Source organism: Lasiodiplodia theobromae (genome assembly GCF_012971845.1).
Source record: "Lasiodiplodia theobromae strain AM2As chromosome Unknown scaffold_56, whole genome shotgun sequence".
Classification (NCBI taxonomy): Eukaryota; Fungi; Ascomycota; class Dothideomycetes; order Botryosphaeriales; family Botryosphaeriaceae; genus Lasiodiplodia; species Lasiodiplodia theobromae.
In genome coordinates, this window is record NW_023336537.1 from 34,778 (window position 1) to 59,879 (window position 25,102).

The following is a 25,102-nucleotide window of genomic DNA, read 5'->3' on the forward strand; positions in this document are numbered from 1 at the left end:
GGGCTCGATAGAGAAGAAGAGCAAAGAAGATAAAACTTAGAGAGAAGAAAGAAAAAAAAGGAGGTGGTATCGCCGCCGCATCGTCTCGTCATTACCGTGCATGACTTGTCCTCCAGCCTTGCGCTATAATCCAGCATAGGCCACAATCGCGCCCTCTATCTGCCGTACTCCAAACTCGGGATGATCACCGGCCCGTACTTCATGGGCGCGCCGTAAAGGTTCTCGTTCTGAACCATGAAGTCTACCGCGATGCTTAGCTTACCTCCGCCTTGGCCTGGCACTGCCTGGCCGAACGTGCCATTCACAATCTCTGGATCGTAGATGACACATGCAACATAGTTTCGACGACCCATCAAACGCCTCATCTCTCTGGGTTGGCCGTTCACATCCTGTGTGAAAATCTCCATCATCTCTTCCTTGGTGTCCGAGGGACTCTGCGTCGATCGGTGGCCGTTGGCAGGGACCCAGAGAGGTTTGTTGTTGTGAAGCATTCGCAGCACGTAGGAAGAAGGGGGGCTGTTGACCACACTAGAGGAAATGATCTGATACATCGTCTTGTGGTCTTGAAGGCGAGAGGGATCGTGAACGAGGCCCGCTCCGCAACAGTTGACATCCCCAGATAAGAACGTCATCCGAAGAGACTTGTTGTGAGCAATGCCTTGAAGCGTGCGAATCAAGTAGGTACGCTCGAGATCCTGAGAAATTACCCTTTAGCACATGATCGCAAGAGCCGGCGACGGAATACTCACCTTGGATTCGTGGGTCCATTGATCTCTAAGCTCATCTAGCACGTCAATCTCCCCAAAAGGACTTAAAATGCCGCTCATCAAGCCAGACTTGCCAACGGCTTTCTTGACCGAGTTGAAGCCGTCGCCAACAACTCCCTTGGCGCCAACGACGCCGGCGACGGAGCTCGTGACCTTTCCAAGCATGTTGAAAGTGCCGGTGACGGCCTTCTTGCCGGTGGCCATGGTGCTGGCCAGATGCTCGACGGATTCCAGTCGCGGGTAGACCAGGGGCACAGGAATCATCCAGATGCAATGCTGGACGCTGGGCGGCAACAGTGCCACCTTCGGGAAAAGGCCCTGGTACGTCGGGCCAGCCATGACCTGATGGGGGTTCCTCTCGGATCGAGTGTCCGGACCCACCACCACGACCGACGGGCCCAGATACTTGACGAAGTGCCAGCCCGTTCCGGTAATCGTGAAGAGGTCCTGGTCGTTGTTGACGTTGCGAAGGATCTCCAGTGTTGTATGGTGCTGAAAGAGGAGATACATCTCAATGCCGATCCGCCCAATGTTCTTGAACATGTTGGAGAATTGCATGTACTCGGGATATGACCCCCAGCCATCGAAGCTGTCGCACATGGTCAGCATATTTGGCCTGGGGTTGCAAGCAGCAAGGTTAAAGACTTACATGTCGTGATCGTCCAGAGCGAGGACGTGCGGGATCTGCGCGAACGCTTCGCGGAGGTGCGGCTGATCGAAATGGCTCGTGTAGTAGTGAAAATACGCGTGGGTCACGTCTTCCTCGTGCTTCGCCGTCCACGGCGAATTCTTGCGGTTCTCCTTCCCGCTCGTGGACGTCCACTGCTTTAACAGAGGGATTTCCTTCCAGATACGATCCGCATAGATCTGGTCGCCCAAGCCTAGCTGGACGTGGAAGCCACCGCATTCAATGTGCTTCTGCAAAATATCTTTCCACATGTAGCCTACCCCACCAAGCTTCTGGCGCTCGTTGGCGCCAACGTTGAGCGCGAAGTCGTTTCCCGAGTGTGCAATGAACCGCCAGCTCGTCTCGTGACGACCTGCAACGAGGAACTCGTAGCGTGTGCATCCCAAATGAGAAGTCACAGCGTATGTCCACTTGGCGGCATGGCCTTCTTCCATCTTGAGGTCGATATCGTACCTGTAGAAAATCCATCTTTGGTGGCTGTAGATCGGATTGGGCTTCAGTTGCCGGGGGTTGGGGGAAAGATCCACACTCTGATGGATGTGAATAGTAGGAGGCTGGGGCGCATCCGTGACCAGCAGGATGGAACCAAGCCAAATACCTCGCTCGAGGTCCATGTTGGTGTAGCGCAAATATGGCCCGAAATAGACACCGTTTGTGGGCTGGATTTTGTACATGTCCACTCCGGCTTGTGGGGGAGGGCCGGTGAAACCGGCGGCCGTGGGGCTCGCCAGTCCTGCCATGCCAGGCATGCTCTCATGGTACGTAGCTTGCTGCGGCGGAAACCCGGGTGACGCCATCGGCTTCCCGGAGAAAGAACCCAAGCCTGGTGAAGTCAGTGGATTGACAAAAGTTCCCGTGGGGGACAGAGGCTCGTTGAGGTTGAGCGGAGTGGGGCCTTTGGGGAACTCCCACTGAGTCGATTGAGTCGGAAGATGGATGTAGTAGTAATGGCCAGAGTTGGGATCGAGGTGGGCGATCCATCCTTCCGGGAGCGGTGGGGGCGATGCCGGGCCTGGTCCGGGGCCGGGAGAAGTGTTCTGCTGGTGAGGGTGGATCTGAAGAGGTGCCAGATTGCTTGGCCCAGCGTGCTGCACCGGTTGTGGCTGCACCTGCACGGGAGGCTGCGTGCCCGGTTGAGCTCCGGCGCCTGGCTGGGGGCCCTGTTGGTTCGCGAAAGCAGGATGTCCTTGCAGGTTCGGATCAGCAGTCGTTCCTACGGGACCTGCTTGCGCAGGAGGCTGCTGGTTCGCGGGAGCGGGCCGCTTGTCATTCGGGTAGCCTTGAGGAGCCTGAGGTTGCACGCTCGAGTACGCTGGAGGCGGTTCCTCGTTGACGTTCATCCGCTGGAAATCCGACTCCAGCGTTTGTTCACCGGGCCGAAGACCAACGTTCGGGGCTTCTACCCCGGGAGCGGTAGCCTGCTGGGCTGTGCTTTGGGCGGCAGATGACAGTGGCGGCAATGCTACAGCGGGATGGCCGGTCGGAGGAGTGGAGGAAGCCGGCTGCCTCACCTCAGAAAGACCTTGGTACACCGTGGGAGGGCCATGAGGCTGCGAACCAGGCTGTTCCGTCGGGGTCCACGGCCGCTGGGGCGGCTGTTGAGCCTGCTGTGGTTGAGGGTTCACTTGCGGCGGTTGCCCGCCGTACTGTTGCAGGCGTTGAGTGGCCGCCGCATTCTGACCTTGTATGTTGCTGAGCGTAGAAGGCCCAGCAATCCCGGCTGCTGCATAACGGGCCTCTATCCCCCCGCCCGGTGGATGATCGATGGCGGGCGTTTCTGGCGGAGGCGGAGAGCCCCGCTGGGCTCTGGTGGTAGATGTAGATGCGGTGGAGCTGAGACGGTTCACACCGGCAGGGTTCGGTATTCTCAGAGCTTGTTGGTTTTGAGGCGGCGAGGCCGCTGTTGGCGGAGGCGGCCAGTACTGCTGGTGGTAGTCCGGATAAGGATTCGCCTCTGCTTCTGAGGGCTGCGACCCAGCGCGCTGGGGTGCCTTCTGGAACAGGCCCTCCTTGTCTGGGGTCTCGGGGCCCGGGGAGGCGGGCAGTGGTTTTGGAGTGCCTTGCCGCTTGTCCGCAGGCCTGCCCTGCGAAGACCCCGCGCGGCCGTCGTCCACAGCGTACGGCGCGTAGGCGTATCCCGAGACGGTGGGGCGGTGCGGGTCACTCGCGTCGAATCGCGTGCGCGGGGAGCCTCCAGACGGGTTCCTGTATCTATCTTGCTCGGGCGTGTTGTTCCTGGACGCTCTCTCGCGCTCCGAGAGCGGCGTGTAAACGCGGCGCCCAGAACCCGACTGTGGGCGCGGACCGTCGTCGGGGTACGGCAGCGGGCCGGAGGGAGGTGTCGACGTCGGAGCAGGGAAGTTGGGCACCGGCGGCGGACGGGCGAGGCCTTCGTTCAGGCTGCCAGCGGAGCCTGCGCGTGGGGGAGGCGAGGCGGCGTTGTCGCGCTTGTTGATGCGCAGCGGGCCCACGGTAGGTGTCTCGGGAGTATTGTTCGAATGGCCCAAGAAGAGCTCCTCTTCTGGGCGGCCGTGGCGCCGCGAGCCGTCCATGGCCGTGGTGTGCAGAAAAAGTTGGCGGGATGAGGCGCGGCGATGACGACGGATTGGACAGGCAGGGTGGGTGGTGTCTGGACAGCTGCGGCAGGCGCAGAGGGTGTCGCGGCGAGGCAACGCGCAGCGGCGATGGGGGAAGCTGCGCAGCTGTCAGCGTGGACGCAGCGTGTACTTCTGCAATCCAGGCGCGTGATATCGAGTCTACGCGCCCAATGGAGCTGCCCGAAGCCTGTGATGCGGCCGCGCCCAGACAGTCACAGCTCGGTCTCTAAGCGCGCGGGGAAGTGGCCCAGCGCGGCCTCCCACGCTGATTTGCCGGCCGCCGCTACGGCCAACCCTCGAGCCACCACGCGAAGTGCTCGAAGCGCCAACCATGAGCAACGGCTCGGCTCGGCGGCCATGGTGTTCCTGGTCTCGCCTTCCACGAGCCTCAGTCTATGTAGTCTTGCTGCCCCGTGCGGAAATGACCAAGCGGGATTCGTCCATGCATCATCATGGCTCTTTGTTTGCTCGCGTATTATTGCCTCCATTCAACTGTACAGACAACCCATTGCCTACGTGGGCCTTTGCACTAAAAGGTTGCATCCAATGCCGCATCCTACGCCCGCCCGCCGCAATCGTGTGATCTCCTGCCGGTATCCAAGTCGTGGCAAATTTCCACATGCACCACGTCCTACATTAGTTCAGCCTGTGGGGGCTCGGAGCTCAACAACTATCCAACTAACATCGCCCTAGCCACCGTATTTACCGGCCGAATCGTGCGCTCAACCCTGCGAATGCGTCCGGGCTTTGCCTCCCACCCATCATACCGGAGAAATCGACACTTTCTTGACTGACGTGACGCGCTCCTCCTCCTCCTCCATTGGCGCCTACAGCCGGCTGACCAGGGGCGGTTGAGAATGGATTCGCGCTACCCGTTGACCCAGCCATGTCTCCGGCGGAGTTCGACGCGGCGGGCAAGGCCGCGCTTTGCCCGTTGACCGGCATGCTTTCAGCAGCCCCGGGTGCCGTGGTGCCAGAAGGGGGCGCAGGAGCCAGCTGGGGTTGGTTATACAGAGCTAATATCGAATTTTTATCCTGGCGGATGGGAAACTGCGGCTGCGGTTGATAGGGATTGGTGAAGTGATTCGGCTGTTGTTGGAATTGCGGGTATCCGCTCTGGGCTTGGAATTGGTCTTGCGGCTGCTGGTACCCCGTGCTAGCGCCCTGCTGCTGTTGTCCAAAACCAAACTGCGCCGTTTGTTGCGATGGCTGTGGGTAGAATTGCCCCTGCGCGTTGGAGATAGCCTGCCATTGTGGTTGTTGTTGCTGTTGCTGCTGCTGCTGCTGCTGCTGCTGCTGCGGCTGAGAGAAGGCCGGGAGTGATGGTACCTGAGAATTAAAGGGGTTACTGCTGGTAAAAATCTGGGAACGAGAAGTTTTCAAGAACGGATTGCCTCCTTGGGTAGAGTGGAATCCTCCTTGCTGGCCATAAGATGGCTGACCCTGTTGGGTACCGGTAAACTGTGGCGGTATTTGTGGCACCGGCGGAGGGGTGAAGGTATGCAAGAACGGATTGTATCCCTGCTGCTGTTGACTTTGTGTACCGTGGCCTCCAGTGTGGTTAGGAAAGAGCTGTTGCGGCTGCTGTGGCTGAGAAAGCTGGAGATTCTGGAAGGACTGATCCAAAGCCGGGTGTGCCGTTGCAGGAGCTTGCGGCGGCTGGGATGAGGGAAGAAAGGGATTGAACGACGCGCCGGTCGGCTGGGCCTGCAAAGCTTGGAACTGCTGCTGGATCATTGGCTGAGGAGCGTCCAGCCGGTCGAAAGGGTTTGTTGACTGGATCCCAGCTGGGGCCGTTGGAGGCGGCGCGGAAGGCCTGGTCCGGCCCGTGGAGAGTCCGTTGGCATTTTCGCTGTGAGCAGATACAGGCGTATGTGCTCTGGAAATGCTCCTGCCGCCTTCGCCCAACCTTATCAAAGTCTCCACAGACTTCTCCAAGTTCCCGTTGAGCCCTTTGAGCACCGTCACGTTGCGTTTCTCGTCCGGAAAGCCCATGTCTTTCAATGTCTGGAGCTTCGTCTCAAAGCTGTCGGCAGACGCACTTCGCACATTGTGCCCGAATACTCTCGACGCCTTGTTCACTCTCGGTGGCGAAGAGTCCCCGAACCCGCTGAGGCCGACGCCCACGCTCGGCGATGACGGAGGACTGGTCGAGTCGGGCTTCGGTGCCGGGAAAGTAGCGGAAGAGGCTCGAAGTCCGAATCCAAAGCGTTTACCCGGCTTTGGAGGCAGTGGCGGGGGCCGGTCCTCGGCAGAGCTTGTGCTGCCCGTGTTGTGCCTGGTCCCGGGGCGTGATTCTCCTGAGAAAGCCTTGTGTTCGTACTTTTGTCGAATGAAACGCTCCAACGCACCCTCAACCTCGTCCACGTCAATTGGTATGTTCGGCTTCACGTTGTTCGGGTTGTATATCCGGTTGGAGGCCACATTTCCCACGCGCTTCATGTTCTGTCGAGGATTATTATCTGTCACGGGCGGATGGGGAAGAGAGCGACACACATCGACCTGATCATTGCTCCAACTGTCCATGCTCAACGACTTGACTTTGGAAATGTGCGTCCCGAGCTTGCGATGCAGCGTTGCGCAGCGCATGCAGAGAAAGATGCCCAACTGTTTTCACGGCACCATGTCAGCAGCCAGGCCCGAGATTGGTCCCATTACGGACGGAACGTGTAGCGGGACGGATCCGATCGCATAGGTTGGCACTCACGCTCCAGCTTGCCCATCCTGCGGGGAGAGAGCAGTTAGCATTGGGTGCCTACGGCGGCAGGGCAACGGGCGGGCGCATCACGCACCTGGGTTCCGAGCTCCGCAGTCGGCACACCTGTCATTGCCGGCGACGGACTTGATCAGGTCTTGGAGGGCGCGCTCGTTGCGCGCCTGCTGGCGCTTGTTCAGGGCTGAAGCCATGCTGTGTGGTGGTTGGGCTGTTCGGAGGAGGCGCGGAGGAGGGACGGATGCGATCCTCGAGATTGGTAAACAGACGTCAGGTCACGCTAAACCCAGGGGCAAGGCGTGCCAGCGCGTGCATGCTGAGAGCGCAGGGAAAGGAAGAAGAGCGGCTCTGGGGGTGTCCAGCGGGCAGGCGCATAAAGTTGGATGGCGCTGGCTGACGGACGAGTCGTGTGGTCCGGCTCATCGCTGCCGCGGCGGATAGCGTCGCCCATATAGAAGTGGCGCTCGTTTGGAGCGAGGACATGGCGCGTCAGGGGCAGTGCTCGCGCGTATCCCACGGCGTCCCCGTGTACTTATTTAAAAGCGATGACCTCGCTGGACGTTGACTGCCCACTCCGCGCCCGCAGCTTGCTCCACGGCGGCCTCTGTGCTGCTGCTGCGATGCTCACGAGCTCCGCCAGGTCGCTGCCGCGACGACGTCAGGCAGCAGGCCGCCGGGCGCGGGCAGCAGCGGCCATCGCAGCGCCGCATTGCACCGAGCAGCCGAGCAGCGCGCGCTTCATTTGCGAGAAATGCGCGCGACGGCATGTCTGGCAGACAGGCGGCATCGGCGCCCTCGACATGAAATGATGCCTGCGCCGAAGCCGTGGGAACCTGCACCACCTCAAATTGGTCTGGTACGCCAATATGACCGGCAAGCTCATGGGGTGTGCGCAGGCGGTTGATTAAGTGTACGTCCCGCCCGAAGGCGGATTGAATGTGTGATGAGGAGAAAAGGAGAAGGCGCGGGCGAAGAGATTTTGATAGCCCCAGCGCAGCCTAGCGCCGTCGCGCTGATGTAAGCAGCAGCCGCACAAAACTTTCGCGCGGCCTGGCGCAGCTCTACACCACGCATCCTCCATCCGACGTCTGCAAAATGAGACGGCTGCCGCCTCCGTGTGCCTTGCACATCACAATGTTGCGCTGCGCTTCTATTAATACAGACCCGTCGCCCGTCCCCTCGGGGTCGCAGCCCGAAGCACCATCTGGCCCCATGTCCCGACCAGATTCATGTCCGGCGCGTCTCGCTTCGCCGTGATCCGCCGGCTGTAGGCGACACTTGTAGCTCCACGATTTGCCTGCCTCTCGCGTCGTTCAATGGCCCTGAAGCATACTTCATCAATCAGTGGAAGAGCAAAATAGGCTTTTAGCAGGGCCGCGTCTTCTCCACCCTACTGCTCACTCGCCGTGGAGCAGTAGGACTATTCTAATTGACGAACACTGCCGCTGTCCGATCCGGCGGCTTGCAGCGCCTTTGGTCGCCCAAGTTCGGATTGCAGGCAAGCCTCGGCCGTGACGCGTCCTGTAGGCTTGCACGTATTCTGGCATGCCGCTGGTCGGTGCATGCCGGTCCTGCAATCGAGCAGGCACGCACGGGACGGGGCAGGGCCTCGCCGTGTCGGCGCAAGCATGGTCCGCGAATTTGTTTCGCGGGAGAGATTTGCAAGCAAGGTAGATGCGTGGTCGTGAAAGAAAATGTGGTAAGCTGACGGCTCGAGGGCAGATGGAGGGAGCAAAACAAGGTGCGCAGCTCCTATCCGGCCAAAGCTCAATCAAATGCCGTCGACGTGCATTCGGGGGAAAGCGAGAGCAGGTCCACCTTGCTGGCTGCGGATGCCATTTGCCTGGGTGCGGGGCAACGGTCGTCTCCTAAGCGAAAGCGAGAACGACGCCGGAGCGTAGGTATGTAGGTGCGGGGCTTCGGCTGGGTGTCTTGCTGAGAGATGCAGTTGTGGTGTGGCAGGAGAGAGTGCTGCCTGAGGCTGGAGAGGCGCGGGCCGCCCGCAAGCACTGGGAGCGGTGACCTGGGCAGCGTCTGAGGACTGGTAGCCAATGAGAGCCGGCGGGCAGCACTCAGTAGGGCAGCTGCAGACCGCCCCACCGCCCCGCGGAGCCAGTGGCTGCTTCTCACCGACGAAGCGCGGCGTAGACGTCGATCTTTGCTGCCTGGCCCCCACGTCCCGCGTCGGTGAAGGCGAGCTGACCGCAGCCTTCGTCCGCCGGATGGGGCATCATGGGGCGTCTGTCCTGACATCGTCCTGCTCACCATGCCATGGCCCGGCGCCGCTCAGCTCTCGCGACTAGCAGCATGCTGGCCGCAGCATTCGTGAGCGCGTCGATGGACGTGGTGAAGCGTGTGCTCCAATCAGCTGGACCTGTGCGACTGCGGACATGCCGAAAAGCGCCTTGCGGCGCATGCAGGCAAGACGGCAGTCAGGAAATGCAGGTACCTTGGATTCCCGAGGACCCACGCCATGCAGACGGGAGCTTGTCTTGCGTCAACCGCGGGCCAACGACCACCCTCCTGGACCGTCATCCACGTACACAGACTCCCGACCTGTGCGTCTGATCACGTATCTCGTCAGATGCGCCCCCAGATTGGCAGAATGCCGCTCGCGGGAGGATGCTTTCGGACCTAGCGCCTCGCTGCGTCTTGCATACCCGCCGTCCCCCCCGTGCCATTCGAGAACATTGGGGCCGTTGCCTAGTTTCTCTCCCTCCCACCAGCCCTATGCCATCCAGCCTCCCATTGGACGGGTTGGACTTTGGTGCTGCAGTCTCTCCGCCTTACGCCGCTCGACCGTCTTTCCTTCCGCCTTTGGGTGAATGGTAACGATGTCGGTGTTCGCCACCCCCGGACCGCCGCCAGTGCTGCCTACGGCTGCCACGATGCCTTCCTCGCCCGGCCTGCCGTATGTGGCTCGCAGCTCGGATGACGCTGTCGTTTCCTCCCTGACGTGAATGCTACTCATGTCCACCTTCACTTCTCATAAGATGGGGCCTCGAGCTGGGTCCGCAGTCATCTTCAGGGCGAGTCTACGCCTTCAGCCCGTCGAATTGATTCCACCCAGGCCGCCAACGCCGCATTGCCTCTTTGGGGATCACGGCCACACTTCGAAGCGCCACATGCATGTTCGAGCCTGCGGCGCATACCATTCCTTCCTCGCCGTGGTCCTTGAGCCGTAGTTGTCTCCCGGCCGCCCCGGCAGCATTGTGCCTCTCAATGAAGCAGATCGGATACGCTCTCCACGCCGCATGCAAACCCAGGACTCCCCGGCGTTCGGCTTGTCACCTCCCGGCAAAACGACGGCACCATGTCCCAAGGACAGCAGACGGGCGGCGCAGGGTCAGCCTCGAGCGAAGGGTCATGGCACTCCCCCGGTGATGACTGGGCGCACATCCAAGATCCGACCGAGCGGCGCAAGATCCAGAACAAGTTGGCTCAAAGGAAATACCGTAAGACAAGCATGCCGAGTGGAAGCTCCGCGCACTCGCTGAACATGTAGCACAGGGCAGAAAGCGAAGGACGAGCGCGAAGAAAAGGAGAGGAACACGACGAACCAGCAGTTGGCCGGTGGTGCCTACAGTCTGCCGGCGCCCGGAGACTGTGAGCCATATCCGGGCCGGCAGTTGTCAGGCCTTCCTTGGGGAGGGGTGTCGATGAGCCACATGGTCGAATCGGGCAAATCCAAGGAGCAGAGCTCATTTGATAGCTCGCGCGAGACGTCGGTGTACGCCTCGGGGTCTCGGACTGGGGGAAGCTCGCGGTAAGCAACCCTGGCCAGCGTGAGTCTCCCCAGCCAGCATGCGATAGGCCGTCAGTTGATGTGTTCTTGCAGGCTAGGGTTGCGTCTCACTGATCATTTTGCGAGAGGGTGTCCTGCTTGGGTGATCTTTGCCCCCTCCAACCCACCTCATCGCCGCTCATGACGGCGCATCTCCATCTTCCTCGCCGTGCAGGCCACGGCACGAAGGTGGCTCAGCGGCCTCGATGCTCCTCTCGGGTTTTTGCCGTCACGGTGCGGCGTTACGGCTCCAATGCTTAAGGCATGGCGAGAGTCTTGCCACAGACCGTAGGGACTCTCAGGGCCAGGCAGCATTGCATTTACGGGGCGTTGATCTTTCGGAGCTTTTTTCGCAGCATGTGGCTGGGATGCGGCGCGTATCTGGCGTGATCTGCGCAAGGCAGAGGATAGCATGGAGCAGATCTATTTGTGTGCGTTGTCTTCACAAACGTCCCATAGACGGAGAGTAGTTAAGCGCTTCGTGGCCGCAGACGGGCGGGCGCGGACTCGAGCAAGCCTCATCAGAAAAGTAGAGCAGTGTTGGGTTGCAAGATTAAAAAAGAGTTGGCTGTCAGTGAAGCAGAGGCGCAAAAATAGTTAGCGCAGCCCCACCGGAAATGCACAGCCATGCCAGATGCGCTTGGCAACGGCTTCCACGCTCGACGACACTCTCCTCGCGCCAACACCCAACCCGCTCCGATCTGATCGCGGCTGGGGTATGCCTGCCGTTAATCGTGTGCCCGCCATCACAGTGCTCTTCAGAGGAACCGTGCCGCAACTGGTGCCTGGCCATACCGACCCAGACGCCGTGCAAGCATCCAATCCGCGAAGCCATGGCTCCAAAGATGCCGCTTCCAGACGCCACAGCCCGCCGCGATGCGGCAAAGCAATCTGTCGACGCCGCCTGCACGCCGAGAGCTATCGTTGGTGATCTCCGATACCCGCCGCGATTCTTATGCAACGCAGAGCTGTTCTTTCTTGCTTGCCATGGCAGATATGAGCTATGCCGCCTGCTGTGAGCGCGGGACCCCGCCCTGCGGCGCTACTCGCCCTGTACCCGCGCCGCCGCGGCTGGCGACACTCTCCACACCGTCAAGCGCCACTTTGATGGAGAGGCTTAGGCGGACTATCTTTCGACCAACTTCCCTCGCTTTGCACCATTTGTTACGGCGAAGTTAGCTGGCGCTGGCAGGTTATATATTGGCGTAGAACATCCAGACAAGTACCCATCACCACTTCCACTCCAGATTCGGTTCTCTACACCTCTTCTCTACCTTGCGTACTATCCCCGTTCCTCAATCTATCGTCTCTTCACTCTTCCTTGCACCCATAACCAGCCCACAATGGCAATGAACGACGTAATCGTGGCAAGCTCAGGCCTCGCCTATCGGGTCCACGATTCCATAGAGCAAAATGCCAGAGAAGGACTGGTGGCGGATGGGAACTTCCAGGTGGTGGGGTTTGCGCTTACCACCATGAATCGCGACTACATGTTTTACGTCAGAGATGGAGCAAATTGCTGGGGATTGACTGTGAGCCAGGAGCATACTGCGCCACTCTGTGAATGCCAGCCTCGAGATCCTCTTCGAGATCATCTTCCTTGCAAGGTGCGAAAACCTCACTTGTTCTCGTGACTCCCTGCTGACTAGTGGTCGTAGCACGCCTTGTGGCTGATGGATCAAGTCTTGCTCACCGCTTCCCAATCGGGCTTCAACATTGCTCGCAAAGTCTTCCTCTTTTCAGATGGAACAGCCAGAGGGGAAGATGAACCGCCCCAGCAGCTGCCGTCCACCGCCAGGGTGATCGACACCATCAAGATCGAGAATCTCATAAGATGGCGTGGGTGGAACTTCCGCCCAGCACTATCCCCGGATAATGGCAGCGCTGGTCAGGGAGCTGGCGGCGCGAACCAAGACGGGGGGCCTCTTGAAGACAGACTGGAATTGCTTCATTGGGTCCTCGAACCGAGCAAGGAGAGCCAGGATGAGTTCGGCAAGTCTGTGCGGATCTTTGAGGCTAGGAATGAGCAGATCCTCAGAGATGTGTGGTCCGGGTTCAAGAGACTCACAGGGCTACTGTTGCACAACGTCGAGTTCGGCCCTCAACTAGACGCTATACTCACCGCGGACTTTACTCTTTCTGCCCGACTCGTCAAGCTGAAGTTCGAATACGAGAAGACTTTCGAGGAGTTCGATGCGCTGAAAAACGCCCTCTACCGCCAAGGAGCGAACCACGTCGTCGAATATGCCGAGAAACTCCGTGGACACGCCGATAACATCGCCAACCTCTACATTGAATGGGGTGCTCGCAAGCCTGGACATGTCTGGTACATGGCTGGCCTACTTCTTGAGATCCTCTTTGGTGTCGTGACCCGGGACTTCAACATGTACGGCAACTCCCAACAAACAGGAGGGAATGATAGCTCGATGGGAAATCTTTATGTCCGCCTTGTCCGAGGGCAGCAGCTTTTCGTCGTTGGAACCCTCGATGCCATGCACGCGAGCATACTCAAGAGCCACCAACCCAGTTTCGATTCAATCCGTGTATGCTGGCGACGCGTCGACGAGGATGATTCTTTCGCCTCCACATTCAATCGAGTATTGGAAAAGGCCAGTCTTGGGCCGTAGGCGATGCATGGGTGGCTCAAGCGAGCCCGTTCCGACTGTAGAGATGATGCGAAGACGATCGATTAGACCCGACGGCTCACTGCCAACCCACCACTCGTTCATGTTCCTGTATTAGAATTTCTACTGCATCAGTCGTTTCATTTTGTCCTTTTTGTGTTTGCTGTTTAGATTAGAGCACCAGTCGTTTGTCTTCACTTGCACAGTGTACATTAGCTTCACGCGGATTCTAAAGCACTCTTCCTTTTTCGCCATGTCTTTTGATTTCGAACTCGGTGCATGTTTCGCCTGCTTAGCCTACACGCGTTTGATAATGCCATGACTTGTGGCTCTGGCCTAGACAGGGACCCATCTAGCCCTACACGCGGCCATGTGTGAGAGCCTCGAAGGTCTCGGGTAGGCTCGACAAGCAGCGTTGTGCGACTCGGACCAAAACACAGGGTGGGCTTCGAGGAGACTGGTGGTTATGTCTCCTGACTGCCGCGCGATAGGTCGGCGTGAGCATCAGGACGCATGAAGAAGCATCGAGATGGGCGGGCCGGGCCGGAGATCTTCAAGATGGCTTGATCAGAGTGGAGACGTCGGAGGTTGACAGAATGGGCTGACGGTCGAACCACCGAGGCATGCTGCTCAAGTTGAGACGCAGCCGTTCTCGCCGATAGCGTGATGCGATATCTCGTGAGCCGGCTCCAGTTTTCCTAGGCAGGCTAAGGCACGCCGTCTACGGGCCCGGGCGACACGCAGAGGCGTGGAGGCGCGCGCAAGGGACGCCGAGCAAGCTTACTGCTCCTGGTGCACAGAACTGCGGGGTTGGGCGAAGATCTGGTGGCTCGCGCGCTGACTCGCCGGCGTGCCGCTGCCAGCATCATCGAGCAGCCAGCTACGCCCGCCGACGCATGGCCGACGCCGTGCATCGCCCGTTAGGGGCGCCGGCGACCCACGGGGCGGCAGGGAGGGGCAGCGTGCGCAGGGCGTGCACAGCGCCGTGCCCAACACGCGTCTGAGCCCTGCATGACGTGATAAGGGCTGTGGCCGCGGCAGCTGGAGGCGAGCGGACAAAGGCCGTTGGCTGGCTCACGTGGGCGCTCGCCGCGAAGGGATGATGCCTCCTGGCTGCGACGCCGCCGTGTGCAGCGGCGGGCGGGGAAGGGCGTGGTGTGTTCCTGGTCGGTCCGCGAGAGCTGGTGTGCGCAGTCAGCGGAGCGATAAGCCAATGCCAGGCCGGCGCGCCAACGGGGGCGTGCTCGAAGCGCGGGGAGCGCTAGCCCGCACCCGGCAGCGATCGGCGGTCCCTAGCGGCCAGTCGTGGCTGCTCCTTCCTGCTCCATTATTTACCACGACCTCCTCGTCCGCCCGCTGCATTCCTCGACCGCCCTCTCCCGCTCGCCTCCCCTGCCAGCTACTCGTGCCAGCAGTCCCGCGCTCCCCACTGCCGCTGCCCTGCGCCCTGCGACCGCATCGTCTGCTCTCCCCACCACGCTGCCCTGACGTAATCGGCGCTGCCTGCCGCCCTGCGACACGCCCTCGCCCGCGTTATAAGCCAGCGCCTGCCCCTTGCCGGGCCCGCCAAACCACTGCCCTCGTCCTACGCCCCGTCCGCCCCATCAGAGCGCCATCTGCCTCGCATCCGCCAATTCCGCCATGTCCGACACGAACTCGCCGCCCCGCTCGCCTCCCCCCACCGAGCGCCGCCGCTCGTCCTTTGCCGGCCAGGCCTTCGCCGACCTGTTCGGTCGCCAGCCCGCCGGCCAGAGCCCCAACAACGCCAACAACAACGCCAACGCCAACGGCAATGCGAACTATCAGGGCCCAATCACCACTGCCGCCGCCCAGGCCAACCGTCGCCGCCTGTCACTGACCACCCTCGGTCTGTCGGGCTCGCCCAGCCAGCCTTCTCCATTCAGCACCATGCGGAGCCGTGGCGAGAGCGTTTCGTCTGCCACCTCGGGCTCCTTCAACGAGAGCCCATTCGACGACGACGACACGTCCAGCTCCAACAGTCCGCCCAACACTGCCGCTACGTCGCCGTTTGCGCGCAGGCTGAGTTTTGGTGCCCGGGCGCTTCGCGACGTGAAGCAGGGAAATGGGAGCGGAAACACATCTGCCAATGGTAGAGCTCGCCCCAATGCTTCTTTCAAGTCTCCTACCCCGTCTTCGAACATTACTGCGACCAAGGGTCGAGGTCTGTCTTGCTCGCTGCCCTCTATTCCCTCTGCGCTGCCCTTGCCGCATGTTACGTGTACAGTCCCTTCTCCCCCGCTGACTTTGACATCTGTTACTCCTTGCTCCCGTCGTTCGCTCTCCGGCGCGAGGACGGGGGCCATGTGATTGTTTTCCATCATCTTTGAGCTCTCACTGACGCCGCGATCGTCCAGATGGCTTTAACTTCGCTGAGAACATGCGTACCCGAGCAGAGCGCTCTTCCATTTCAGCTGCCAGCCCTGGCCGGGTCTCTCCGCCCATGCATCACCGGGCTAAGAGCATCGCCACTGCCGAGCCCATTCGCGAGGTACCAAAGGTCGCCAAGGCCCCCGATGCCTTCCAGGAGCGTATCTTGAAGGGTGACTTCTACATGGACTAGAGTGCTTGCCGGGCCAACATCATCACGAATGACGACTGACATCACTACCACGCTTCGTGCGTAACACCCCACGGCATCTGCGCACTCGGGCCGGGCCACCACATTGACGTTCACCATGCTTCCACGTGCTGCTCTTACCCTCCGCCAAGGCAAATGGGAAGCAACAAAGATCGCTTCCTACAACGACCTTTCGTATCCTCCAGCCCGCTACTTAGGCCATCGACTTGAGCATCATAGCCTGCACCTGTTTATTTGCAACCGCTGCAGTCTGTCTCTCCCCGGTTGGCTACATCATGAACGTCGTAGGAAGCTTTCCCTGTCTTCAGACAGCGACCGTCTTTGCTTCGCGGCTGCTTGCTGGCTTCCATCGGCCCGCTGTGGCTCATGGAGATGTCCTCCGCACTGGATCGTGGGTTAACTACCTGGGCACCGTCACGATTGCTATGACTTTGTTTGTCTCCTTTCACGGCGTTAATTTTTTTTTTTTGGAGGGGGGGTCACCGTTTCACCAGAAACCGGATAGGGGAATTGCAGTCTCGCTGTTTTGTCTCGGGCGTTGGCTGTATTTCGAAATTGAGGCAGCCTGTTCCTTTTACGTCTTCGGGATCCCCTATCCTTAGGGAGTAAGGAAACCAAAACAGGGAACTCGGGCTTCCCAATGTGCGTTTTGCCTTTATCCTCCTGTATTTTTGTATGAGGTATCCTCCTACTGCCTTGACGACTACTGTTTCACTGCTTTTTGGAAGAATGAGGCAAGAAAGGCGTTCCCGTTACATACATAGTCTTTCCAAAAGAAAAGGACAGGTTTTGACGGAAATTGAACTGGCCAAACGAGAATAGCGAAGGCCTGTATTGTTATTAGTGTTTTCGTAGCCAGCCGGTTCAGCTGGAGGCCAAATTACGGACACATGGGAACAAACTTCGCCTGATTATTGAAAGTATCCATCGTGAATGACTGCACATGCTACGACATCCACTAGCGCTTCATTTTGCCAGCTTTATCGGATCTCAAAGGGAGTACGAAACGAAAGATTTAGCGCCTAACTACTGTGGTGAGTTGTACTACCCGCAAGTTGCATGGAAGGTTGTGTACAAGCCGGTGGTGCCGGACTTAAAAAAGTCTAACTTTATGTTTATTGTCGTGGATATTGAGTTGGAAAACTAGCATTAATATGTTGCCCTATGTATGTATCCATACCCTCTACCGAGTATGCTCTTTCATAGTTCATTGTGGCTGTATTTAAATGTTTACTTTATGCTCGGATAGTCGGAAAAAAAGGGCAAGAAAGAAATAGCTCAGATTTCATCAAAGCATAGACTCCGGCTAGAAGCGAAGCGTGCGTGGCTTAGTTGGAATATGGACGTAAGGTAGTGGCTTGTGGGTAGAAAGAGAAAGAGGCGATGAGGCAGCAGGTTTTCGGTGTCATATTGGACCCAGCAGGCGAAGTTGAGAGCAGTTTGCACTTAGACAGAGTCTTTACAAGCGATGAAAGTACATTATATAATATAAGTAGGTAGATAGAGCTCCAGAGAAACATTGCTACATCGGGTGGGAAAACGTTGCATTTCACATATTAGCTTTGCAGACACCCGAACGATCGTTTCACGACATTATGCAAAAGTGCAGGTCCGTTGTTACAGCACCCATGAGTTTACTACGTGAAATCACATCCCAAAATAAATGCCACGTAGGATCCCAATCTTGCCTATAAAGTCTGTTGAGTTGATGACAGCCTCTTCACTATGTTGGGACAAACAAGAGGCGACACAAGGTCACAAGCTGCGAGAAGCGGATTTATGGTTCAGATGGCTTGGCTCGGGAATGCACATGTCCAAGTTCATGCTCCAAAACTGAACTGTGCAGTTTCTGCCACTTCCCTTGAACATCAGAGCAACTACGCCAGCATCACGAATCGAAAACATAATCATTTCGTCATGTCGCCACCCTACGGCGTTCCTTGCTTCCATGTACAAATTAGAATGATCAATGGTATCTTACACACGTTGCGTGTACTCCTTACGCATAAGACGTTAGGATAAATCGAAGGAAAATATGCACAAATAACTCGTTGGCCAGGCTCGATCCCGTCCGATCATCTTATTAACCCTGGCAACCGAACACCAATGATGATGGGAAGTCGTGAATAGAAGAAGCCACACGCAGGAGGTTGCAGAAAGATGCAAAATGAATAAACCCACCCGACTCACGTAATGGAGTGCCTCGCTCGACGCAGCCGCTTATTTTCCAACCGCCAGCGGACATGCATGATGGTATATTGTTGAATTCCAGCGTCTAATTTGTGACAGACCCATTGCACTAATGTCCTTCATGCGCCATTCTAGAAAACGGTGTGGAAAAATGAAGAGCGCGCAGCTCAAAAGCGCGAACCGCTCTCACGCCGGCCCCGCCTTGGCGTGTAGTGGTCTGGGGCAGGCCCTGGGAGATCTGTGCCATTCTCAAACAAATCCTCGAGGTAGGCACTGGGTGCGCGGCCCTGCGGCGGAGCAGTCAGATTTATCGTGCTCGTGCTATTTGCACCGGCCACGGTGCCGGCAACGCTGCTACGGGCACCCGCAGATGAATCATTACCACGGCTTCCCGAGGGCCGCGGGTACAATGCGTTGTTGTACGAGTTGCTGGGATGCCTTGACTCAAGCGGGCTGTGTGGGATGTGCGAAGGGCCGTCGCGCGAACTCGGCGGTAGCCCGGGAGACTCGGGCGGCGAGGGACCGAGGTAGTGCTGGGAATACATGGAGCGGGTGCGCGGGTTTCCGAAGTTGTTCGCAGTCGGGCTGAGAGCCGAATTGCCCGCAGCGTAGTAGCCGGCAGGGAGGTAGGTCGAGGAACGATTGCCCGAGATGCTGTAGTGCGAGACGCGGTTCGGATTGTCGGCGGTGGGAGAAAAGAAGAGCGACGATTGGCTGGGGACGAAGCGCGTCTTCTCCAGCGGAGACTTCGAAGCACCGTGGGAGGACTTGAGATGATCCAAGGATAGGGTGCTTCCGTGTCCCACTGCGTTGTACATGGCGCCGCCGGGCCCGTACGTGGAACCAGGACCGCGCATGGTCTTGCTGTCACTCATGCTCTGGGCCATGGCCGCCTTCTTGACGCTGCGGTGCAGCGAGTATGCGATCATAGCACGCCAAGCCAGGATACACATGCCAAGGAAGCCGAGGATGGCGGCGACGCAGATGAAGACGGTGCCCTCTGGGTAGGTCGACTTCTGCATGAAGGGTGCATTCGAAAGATTGGGCACAATCACCGTGGGAATGCCGGCGCCGGCCAAGGTAGGCAGGCCAGTCAAGGAGCGGACGGATGTGGCGGTGTTGCCTAGGGTGGTGGTAGCGGAGCTGCGGGTCGAAGACGAGGCAGAGGTCGTGGACGAGGAGGCATCATCAGTCGTGGCGGCCGCGGCGGTCGTGGAAGCGGCCGATTGTGTGCTGGACGTAGAGTCGCTGGTGGTGCTGCTTTCTTCCGAGGATGCGGTACCGCTGCCGGTCGTCGTCGCGGCGCTCGTCGTAGCAGCGTCGTCTCCGGTGGTTGCGGCGGCAGTGGTCGTGGCGTCGTTCTGGGCGGAGGCGAGAGTGAGCAGCGCAAGGAGCAAGAGGAGCGCATAGAGGGCCCTGGAGAAGGTCAGCGAGTTGCACGCAAGCGGGCGCACGATCGACGGACCGCATGGTGGGCGGGCGGGTTGAGGATCGTCGTCGACTCGGGAGAAGCAAAGCTGAAGAAGTCGGTGTTTGGCGTGTGGAGGAGACAAAGGGAGCGTCGCAACGATCTCGTATTGCCTCTTGCCTGGCGCGTGGCTCGGCAGCGCGTGATGCGCCGGCTCAGCGAACACGCAGGGCGGATTCTTCACGCGTCGGCACTGCACGAGCAGAGTGCTTTTGGCAATGCAATGCACGGAGCCGAGAGCGAGGATGCAGCGTCTGGCGGTGCGCTGTGGGACAACAGGAAGACTGGGCTGCAGGGCCCCGGATCGTGCCTTGCTGCATCGCGATCAGCAGGGGCCGCTGGGTAAACAGTGCCTGGCACCCGAGTATGGCACCGGCCCGTCCAATTTTCCGAGCCCCGGCGATAGCGATAAGGTAACAAATAGTCCTTCACTTTTCCTCCACCGCTGCTGTCTTGCCCCCGCCCTCCCCTGTCGCCATGGGTGTCCAGAAGCGCACCAGGAAGTTCGCCCAGGTCAAGCGCATCATCGGCCAGCGCGACGCCCGTCTCAAGAAAAACCAGCTGGCCGCCGACGCCGAGCAGGCGAAGAAGAAGGCCAAACCTGACGATGTCGTGCGCGAGGTGCCCCAGGTCTCGTCTTCGCTTTTTTTCCAGTACAATACGGCACTGGTCCCTCCCTAGTGAGTGCATCGCGTGAACCATCGGGTGGAATTTCTCTCTGACGCGAAGCGTATAGCTCAGTCCTCGTGGATACCGTAAGCGCCGCGCCCAGCTGCACCAGGCCCTGCCCGCTAACCATATCCCCAGAACTTCCTCTCCCACACCGTCCAGCGGAAGCTCGAGCTGCTTCCATCGATGATGGATACATTATTCGCGAAATGTACCCCGGTGATCACCTCCTGCGTGATGGCTGTAAGTCGCCTCCCCAGAAACTTGCGCCGGAGCTCTGCGCGCTGATTCAGGATCAGGAATTGGAGAAGCTGGGTCCGAAATATCGCATTGCGCTCAGGATAGCTCGCGATGAGCGGTGGGAGCGCCTTGAATGCGACCACAAGGGCGTATATGCAGATGACTGTAAGTCGCTTCCTCAGCTCACGCCAGAGCTCGGCGCTGATCGAGCGTCAGGCATCGTCGACAGGGTCCAGAAGCACAAGGTATACATTGTGGCCACGAACGACCGCGACCTCAAGCGGAGGATACGCAAAGTACCCGGTATTCCCATCATGTCCGTAGCCCGGGGAAAGTACGTGATCGAGAGATTGCCAGATGCGCCGGAGAAGTAGGCCTTCCTTGCGCGAAATTTCGCTCTTATATTTTAAAGGTACCGGTACCAGGCCTGCGTGTGGTCGGAGACCTGGTGGTAAGGCGTTTTGGTTTGGATCGTCAAGAAAAGAGCTTCGGGTCAGATATCGGGTATCCGCTATCGCTCATGCATGGGCACGGCGTTGCGGAGGTAGGTTGAGGAACATCGAAAAAAACCGGGACCAATCCGCTGTCCCCCCCCCCCATCATTTTCTCGGATACCAGCTGCCATCTCAGTGGTGGAGCACACAAAATCAGTTCTCAGAAGGATTTCTTTGATTTGTTGGTGCCAACGGCCTGTCCTTGCGCCGTGGCCTCGAGCGAGTGATAGCAAAAGACGCCGCATTCTCGTCTCTTTTAATCCTTCGCAAGGAACGTAGTCTTCGTCACTATACCTGACCAGGATGTCCCCCACAACCCCCTCACATGGTATTGCCACCGAAAGTCGTGCAAAGAACGGGTGAGGTAGCCGCCTCGTGAATCGCCAGCCCCGCAAAATGGCAAGAAAGAATGGGCGGAAGCATGGCAAAAAGGAGAGAAAATGAGAAAGAAGATATACAAAGCAAAGGAATCCAGGGAGAAGGAAAGAGGTCCCCGGCCTCCTGTCATCATCATTCGCAAAGCTTCAACCACGAGCTTCTCTCCTGCTCGTCCCAGCCTTCGTTGCCCAGAGCGCCATCGTCGAGCTCCAGATGTAGCGACTGTAGTCTGTACTGAGCGATGTTGGCTTGCAGTGTCTCGATGCGGCGTTCATGGACCTCGAAGGGCTCGGCTAAAGCCGTGCTTTGCTGCTGGACCAGAGTGTGCATGAGTCTGTCGCAGTTAGCCAGGCCGTTTTCCATGTGAGACATGGCGCGCTGGGTTAAAGAGAAGCCGTGGGGAAAGATGGACAGTATGGGAAAAGAGCGACGTGGATCGACATGTGATTGTGAAAATGAAAGCGGAACTGTGTATTTGCAATGTGCATAATGCATGAAGGGCGCATTGCATTGATGTGGAGAAGGCCGAAATTTCGCAAAGGGTAAGCAACGGCCCGCTAGTGTGAGGATGGGGGGGCAAGCACCAAATGATGCGTCCGTAGGCGATCAAAATAGAAGCTCGCTTGTGAGAGAGTAGGCGAAAGGTCATGAAATGTGAAACCCGGATCCGAGATGATCTCTCGCCAGATGGCGAGCCTAAAGTTAAATATGGAAAAAAGGAAACGTAAATAATGTAAAGCGGACAAAGAGAACAGGTATACATCTCCGCTTGAAGAACCGACGGCCGTGATAGGAAACGGGGGTGGTCGAGAAGGGTATCGGCCGACGAAAGACAGGTCTAGATCTGTGTGCGGGCGACTTGACAGGATACGTGGTGAGTACTTACTTCTCTGAATCAGCAATCATATTTTTCAAAATGTCTCGAAGGACGTCAATGTCGCCGGCCTCATCTCTGAGCTTCGCATATCGCCGGCCCTGCACCTTGATTGCCTCTTGCGCAGCCCCTGCTTTGGGCGAAAGGGACATGAACGGCTTCGTCTCGAGAGCGTGGTTTTCGATGAGGGCGACCATTGGTGCAGGCTCTTCTTATATCTGAGTGGGTGGTATGTAGAGGAGGCGAAAAGCGGTGCATCGAGGCATAGCTTGGCCTGAGTGCTTCGCGCTTCTTATAGGGAGAAACTTGCTAGGAAGCATTCGACACACACTTTTCCTGCATAACTTATCTCATACAAACATGTCGGGGGCTAGGCTGCTTTGCTCAGCGGGCACCAAGCTCTGGTCCGTCGCTGTCTCCCAGCCCACAGCCACAGCCCAACCGCGAACGCGTCAACCTTCTCCAAACACTCCGGCAAGTGCCTTCATGAGGAAGTGTAGCCGGCATCATTGGTGGAAAATGAGTTGAAAAAGCATAGCAGCTGTTTCTAAGTGGTGGACCACCCGGCGCGGCGCGGTCGTCTGCCAGGTCTCATCCTACAGCCTCGCGTGGATCACGGCCGTAGTGTCTGCATTGAACGGCGCGGCGGGGCCGCAAGCTGCACATCTGTACCAAACGAAGCCGTGCCTCGAGTACCGACCGCGATCTACGAGCCCGGAGGGAAGGCCGAGGCGAAGAGCTGACGCACCGCCGTGTAGAAGTCTGGATGGAAATGCAGAGGAAGAAGTGTATGCTGTTCTCATTGCTCCTCCTTGAAACTACCCAAGTAAGATACATGAAAACCGAAAGTCGTGCCGACCAGACAGACCCATGTATGCCCAAAGAACCCTAGAGCTAGTGGATGAGGAAAAGAGTTGTGGCTATTCATCGAAGGACGTGGTCTGAGTTTGTGCAGGTATAACCGACATCCAAACGCCGGGAGCAAATGCGACAGAGACGTCTCCAACATCCCCAACCGCGTGTACCCTACGAGGCTGTGGTTTCCGATCCCGCCGCTTCGCACGCCTCTTGCACACGAGGCAGCCTTGCCGAGTTTTGTCACTAGTCTGCCGGATTGGCGTGAGAGCTTTGCGGGCCGTTTCATGAGCGCAAGACGAGCTCCGCCGCGAGGCAGACTCGCACTCGCGCTGCGTCGGCAGCGGCATCTTGAATTGATGTACGTCGCTTCGAGTAGGTGGGGGAGGTGGGGTGTAAAAGGGCGAGCCGCAATTGGTTTCACATGAAATCGTCGCTGATGCACCGTCAGTTTGAGCCAAGCTTCGATGCTGCCGCGAAAACTTACTCGCCGAAGTCGTCGTCGTAGGTTGCAGTATCAGCTTTGTACGCCACGTCGCGTGAAGCGTTCAAGCTCGTCTTCGTCTTCGCCGCCTTGGTTTTCTTGCCGCCCTTCTCCGCCGCCTTCTCCTCCTTCATCTTCTCGTTGGACAACGTAGTGAGACCGCTGGAGATCTTCTTGATCTGATCGCTGGGGAGCTCCTTGGCAATCTGCTTGCAGAACTCCTGCAGGAAAAGAGCATACTGCGGCTTCTTGCTGTTGGCGGCGATAAGTGGCGCCAGCGTGTCACGGAGCTTGTGGAAGTCATCCTTGGTGCTCGGGTTGAAAATCTTGAGCGTCGACAGGTCGATGGTGTTGTTCGCATCGTTCGGGTCGGCCAGGAGGGTGGGCTTCGCGGCAGAGCGCTTGCTGCCGCCGCCGATAGCCAGCTCGCCGAAGAGGTCTTCGGCTGCCGCTAGGTCGGAGTCCATCTCGGACTTGCGCAGCCGTGCGCGGCGTGTGGCCTCGTCCTCTTCCTCTTCGCTGTCATCCGCGGCTGCCTGCTTCTTCAGCTTGTTTTCCTTGATGCGATCCTCTATTCTCTGGCTCTTGGTCTTGTGGTTCGCTTTGGCATCAGCCTGGGCCTTTGCCATGGCTTCGGCGGCCTTCTTCTCCTTCTCGCGCTCGACTTCGGAGTCTTCGGCGGCATCCCAGGAGTCAAGGACCTGCGGCTGGTTAGTACATGCTGCACAGGGAAAGCGGACGCGGGCACGAGTGCAGGCCTACATCGTTCTCGTCCTCCTCGTCGTCAAACTTGCCCCGGCGCACGACGGGTGCCGCAGGCGAGTTGCCCTCACCCTCGCTCTCGTCGTCTGAAGGTAAGCAGCAGCGGTCAGCCTTGTCCACGGGCCGGCACCTGTGGCGCGAGGCGATCCTCGGCGAACAGGAGTTTTTGTGGTTCGTGATTCATGACGTACCCCACTTCGATGGCGGCATGGTGTTGGGCGTTGCGGACGCGTGTAGATCGTGTCACGGAGTGCAGGCGAGGGTGGTGAGGATGGGCCGTCAGACGCGGTCTCTTGGGCGCGTGCGGTCGGCAGTTGGGAGAGGTGGATGCGGAAATTGAAGGTGGGTTGCTTGAGGGCGACTTTGTTCAGGCTCTGACGGCCGGTGCCCTCCCCCTCGCTAATTTTCCGGCTCGGGCTGCACTGCGCTGCGTGGCTGCGTCCTGCGCTCTCACACCCCAGCTTCGCCTATACACGCCAACACTTTGTGCGCCTTCTCGTGCATCCGCGCTGCGTCGCGCCGAATCATCTTGTCGTTTCGTGCAGCTTCGTGCAGACGGCCACCGTGTGCCTGTTGCCTGCGTCCACTGAAACACTCCACGTCGCTCGCTCGTTCTGCGGAAGCCGATCTCAGCACGTCGCGCCGAAGTCGGTCTCTCGCTGACGCCGCGTCCAAAATAAGAGCAGCTAACGCGCTCCGCCGTCGGGCGAGCGTGCATGCCTCAAGATTCAGCAGCTGACTAGATATAGTCTACGACACTCCCTGGTCTTGGGGCCGGCGAAGACTTGTGCAGCACAAGCGCTCCCGGAGAAGTATTAGCTCGAAGAATAATGCCGTCACCGTCATTCCTCATGGTTCTGCATATCTCGGCCTTTGTCGCCGGGCACATAGACGGAGCATGTGACAAAGCCCTACC

At 58.6% G+C, this 25,102-nt stretch overlaps 9 protein-coding genes across 9 annotated transcripts; 4 read left to right on the plus strand and 5 right to left on the minus strand.

Annotated features, from left to right (window-relative positions):
• Positions 1-155: 155 nt before the first annotated feature.
• Positions 156-4,007, minus strand: LTHEOB_11981 (WW domain containing protein; the record flags this gene model as incomplete). The annotated part of the gene is made up of 3 exons (XM_035508797.1): positions 156-695; positions 750-1,356; positions 1,417-4,007. 3 exons carry the CDS (start codon positions 4,005-4,007, stop codon positions 156-158), a joined length of 3,738 nt encoding a protein of 1,245 aa, XP_035365394.1.
• Positions 4,008-4,688: 681 nt separating this feature from the next.
• LTHEOB_11982 (Arf GTPAse activating protein) lies at positions 4,689-6,959 on the minus strand (the record flags this gene model as incomplete). The annotated part of the gene is made up of 4 exons (XM_035508798.1): positions 4,689-4,698; positions 4,759-6,659; positions 6,760-6,776; positions 6,845-6,959. The coding sequence occupies 4 exons, from the start codon at positions 6,957-6,959 to the stop codon at positions 4,689-4,691; spliced, it is 2,043 nt and encodes a 680-aa protein (XP_035365395.1).
• Positions 6,960-10,078: 3,119 nt separating this feature from the next.
• On the plus strand, positions 10,079-10,535 carry LTHEOB_11983 (Basic leucine zipper transcription factor domain-containing protein; the record flags this gene model as incomplete). The annotated part of the gene is made up of 2 exons (XM_035508799.1): positions 10,079-10,220; positions 10,276-10,535. 2 exons carry the CDS (start codon positions 10,079-10,081, stop codon positions 10,533-10,535), a joined length of 402 nt encoding a protein of 133 aa, XP_035365396.1.
• Positions 10,536-11,892: 1,357 nt separating this feature from the next.
• Positions 11,893-13,176, plus strand: LTHEOB_11984 (Swim zinc finger family protein; the record flags this gene model as incomplete). The annotated part of the gene is made up of 2 exons (XM_035508800.1): positions 11,893-12,081; positions 12,208-13,176. The coding sequence occupies 2 exons, from the start codon at positions 11,893-11,895 to the stop codon at positions 13,174-13,176; spliced, it is 1,158 nt and encodes a 385-aa protein (XP_035365397.1).
• A 1,638-nt stretch (positions 13,177-14,814) lies between these two features.
• Positions 14,815-15,754, plus strand: LTHEOB_11985 (uncharacterized protein; the record flags this gene model as incomplete). The annotated part of the gene is made up of 2 exons (XM_035508801.1): positions 14,815-15,355; positions 15,549-15,754. 2 exons carry the CDS (start codon positions 14,815-14,817, stop codon positions 15,752-15,754), a joined length of 747 nt encoding a protein of 248 aa, XP_035365398.1.
• Positions 15,755-18,129: 2,375 nt separating this feature from the next.
• LTHEOB_11986 (Csi2 protein) lies at positions 18,130-19,432 on the minus strand (the record flags this gene model as incomplete). Its single annotated transcript, XM_035508802.1, has 2 exons — positions 18,130-19,378; positions 19,428-19,432. 2 exons carry the CDS (start codon positions 19,430-19,432, stop codon positions 18,130-18,132), a joined length of 1,254 nt encoding a protein of 417 aa, XP_035365399.1.
• A 475-nt stretch (positions 19,433-19,907) lies between these two features.
• LTHEOB_11987 (rRNA-processing protein fcf1) lies at positions 19,908-20,713 on the plus strand (the record flags this gene model as incomplete). Its single annotated transcript, XM_035508803.1, has 5 exons — positions 19,908-20,110; positions 20,167-20,185; positions 20,238-20,342; positions 20,399-20,504; positions 20,556-20,713. 5 exons carry the CDS (start codon positions 19,908-19,910, stop codon positions 20,711-20,713), a joined length of 591 nt encoding a protein of 196 aa, XP_035365400.1.
• Positions 20,714-21,343: 630 nt separating this feature from the next.
• On the minus strand, positions 21,344-22,282 carry LTHEOB_11988 (uncharacterized protein; the record flags this gene model as incomplete). Its single annotated transcript, XM_035508804.1, has 2 exons — positions 21,344-21,545; positions 22,098-22,282. 2 exons carry the CDS (start codon positions 22,280-22,282, stop codon positions 21,344-21,346), a joined length of 387 nt encoding a protein of 128 aa, XP_035365401.1.
• A 1,078-nt stretch (positions 22,283-23,360) lies between these two features.
• LTHEOB_11989 (Eukaryotic translation initiation factor 3) lies at positions 23,361-24,396 on the minus strand (the record flags this gene model as incomplete). Its single annotated transcript, XM_035508805.1, has 4 exons — positions 23,361-23,376; positions 23,428-24,125; positions 24,187-24,272; positions 24,378-24,396. The coding sequence occupies 4 exons, from the start codon at positions 24,394-24,396 to the stop codon at positions 23,361-23,363; spliced, it is 819 nt and encodes a 272-aa protein (XP_035365402.1).
• Between the last annotated feature and the right edge of the window lie 706 nt (positions 24,397-25,102).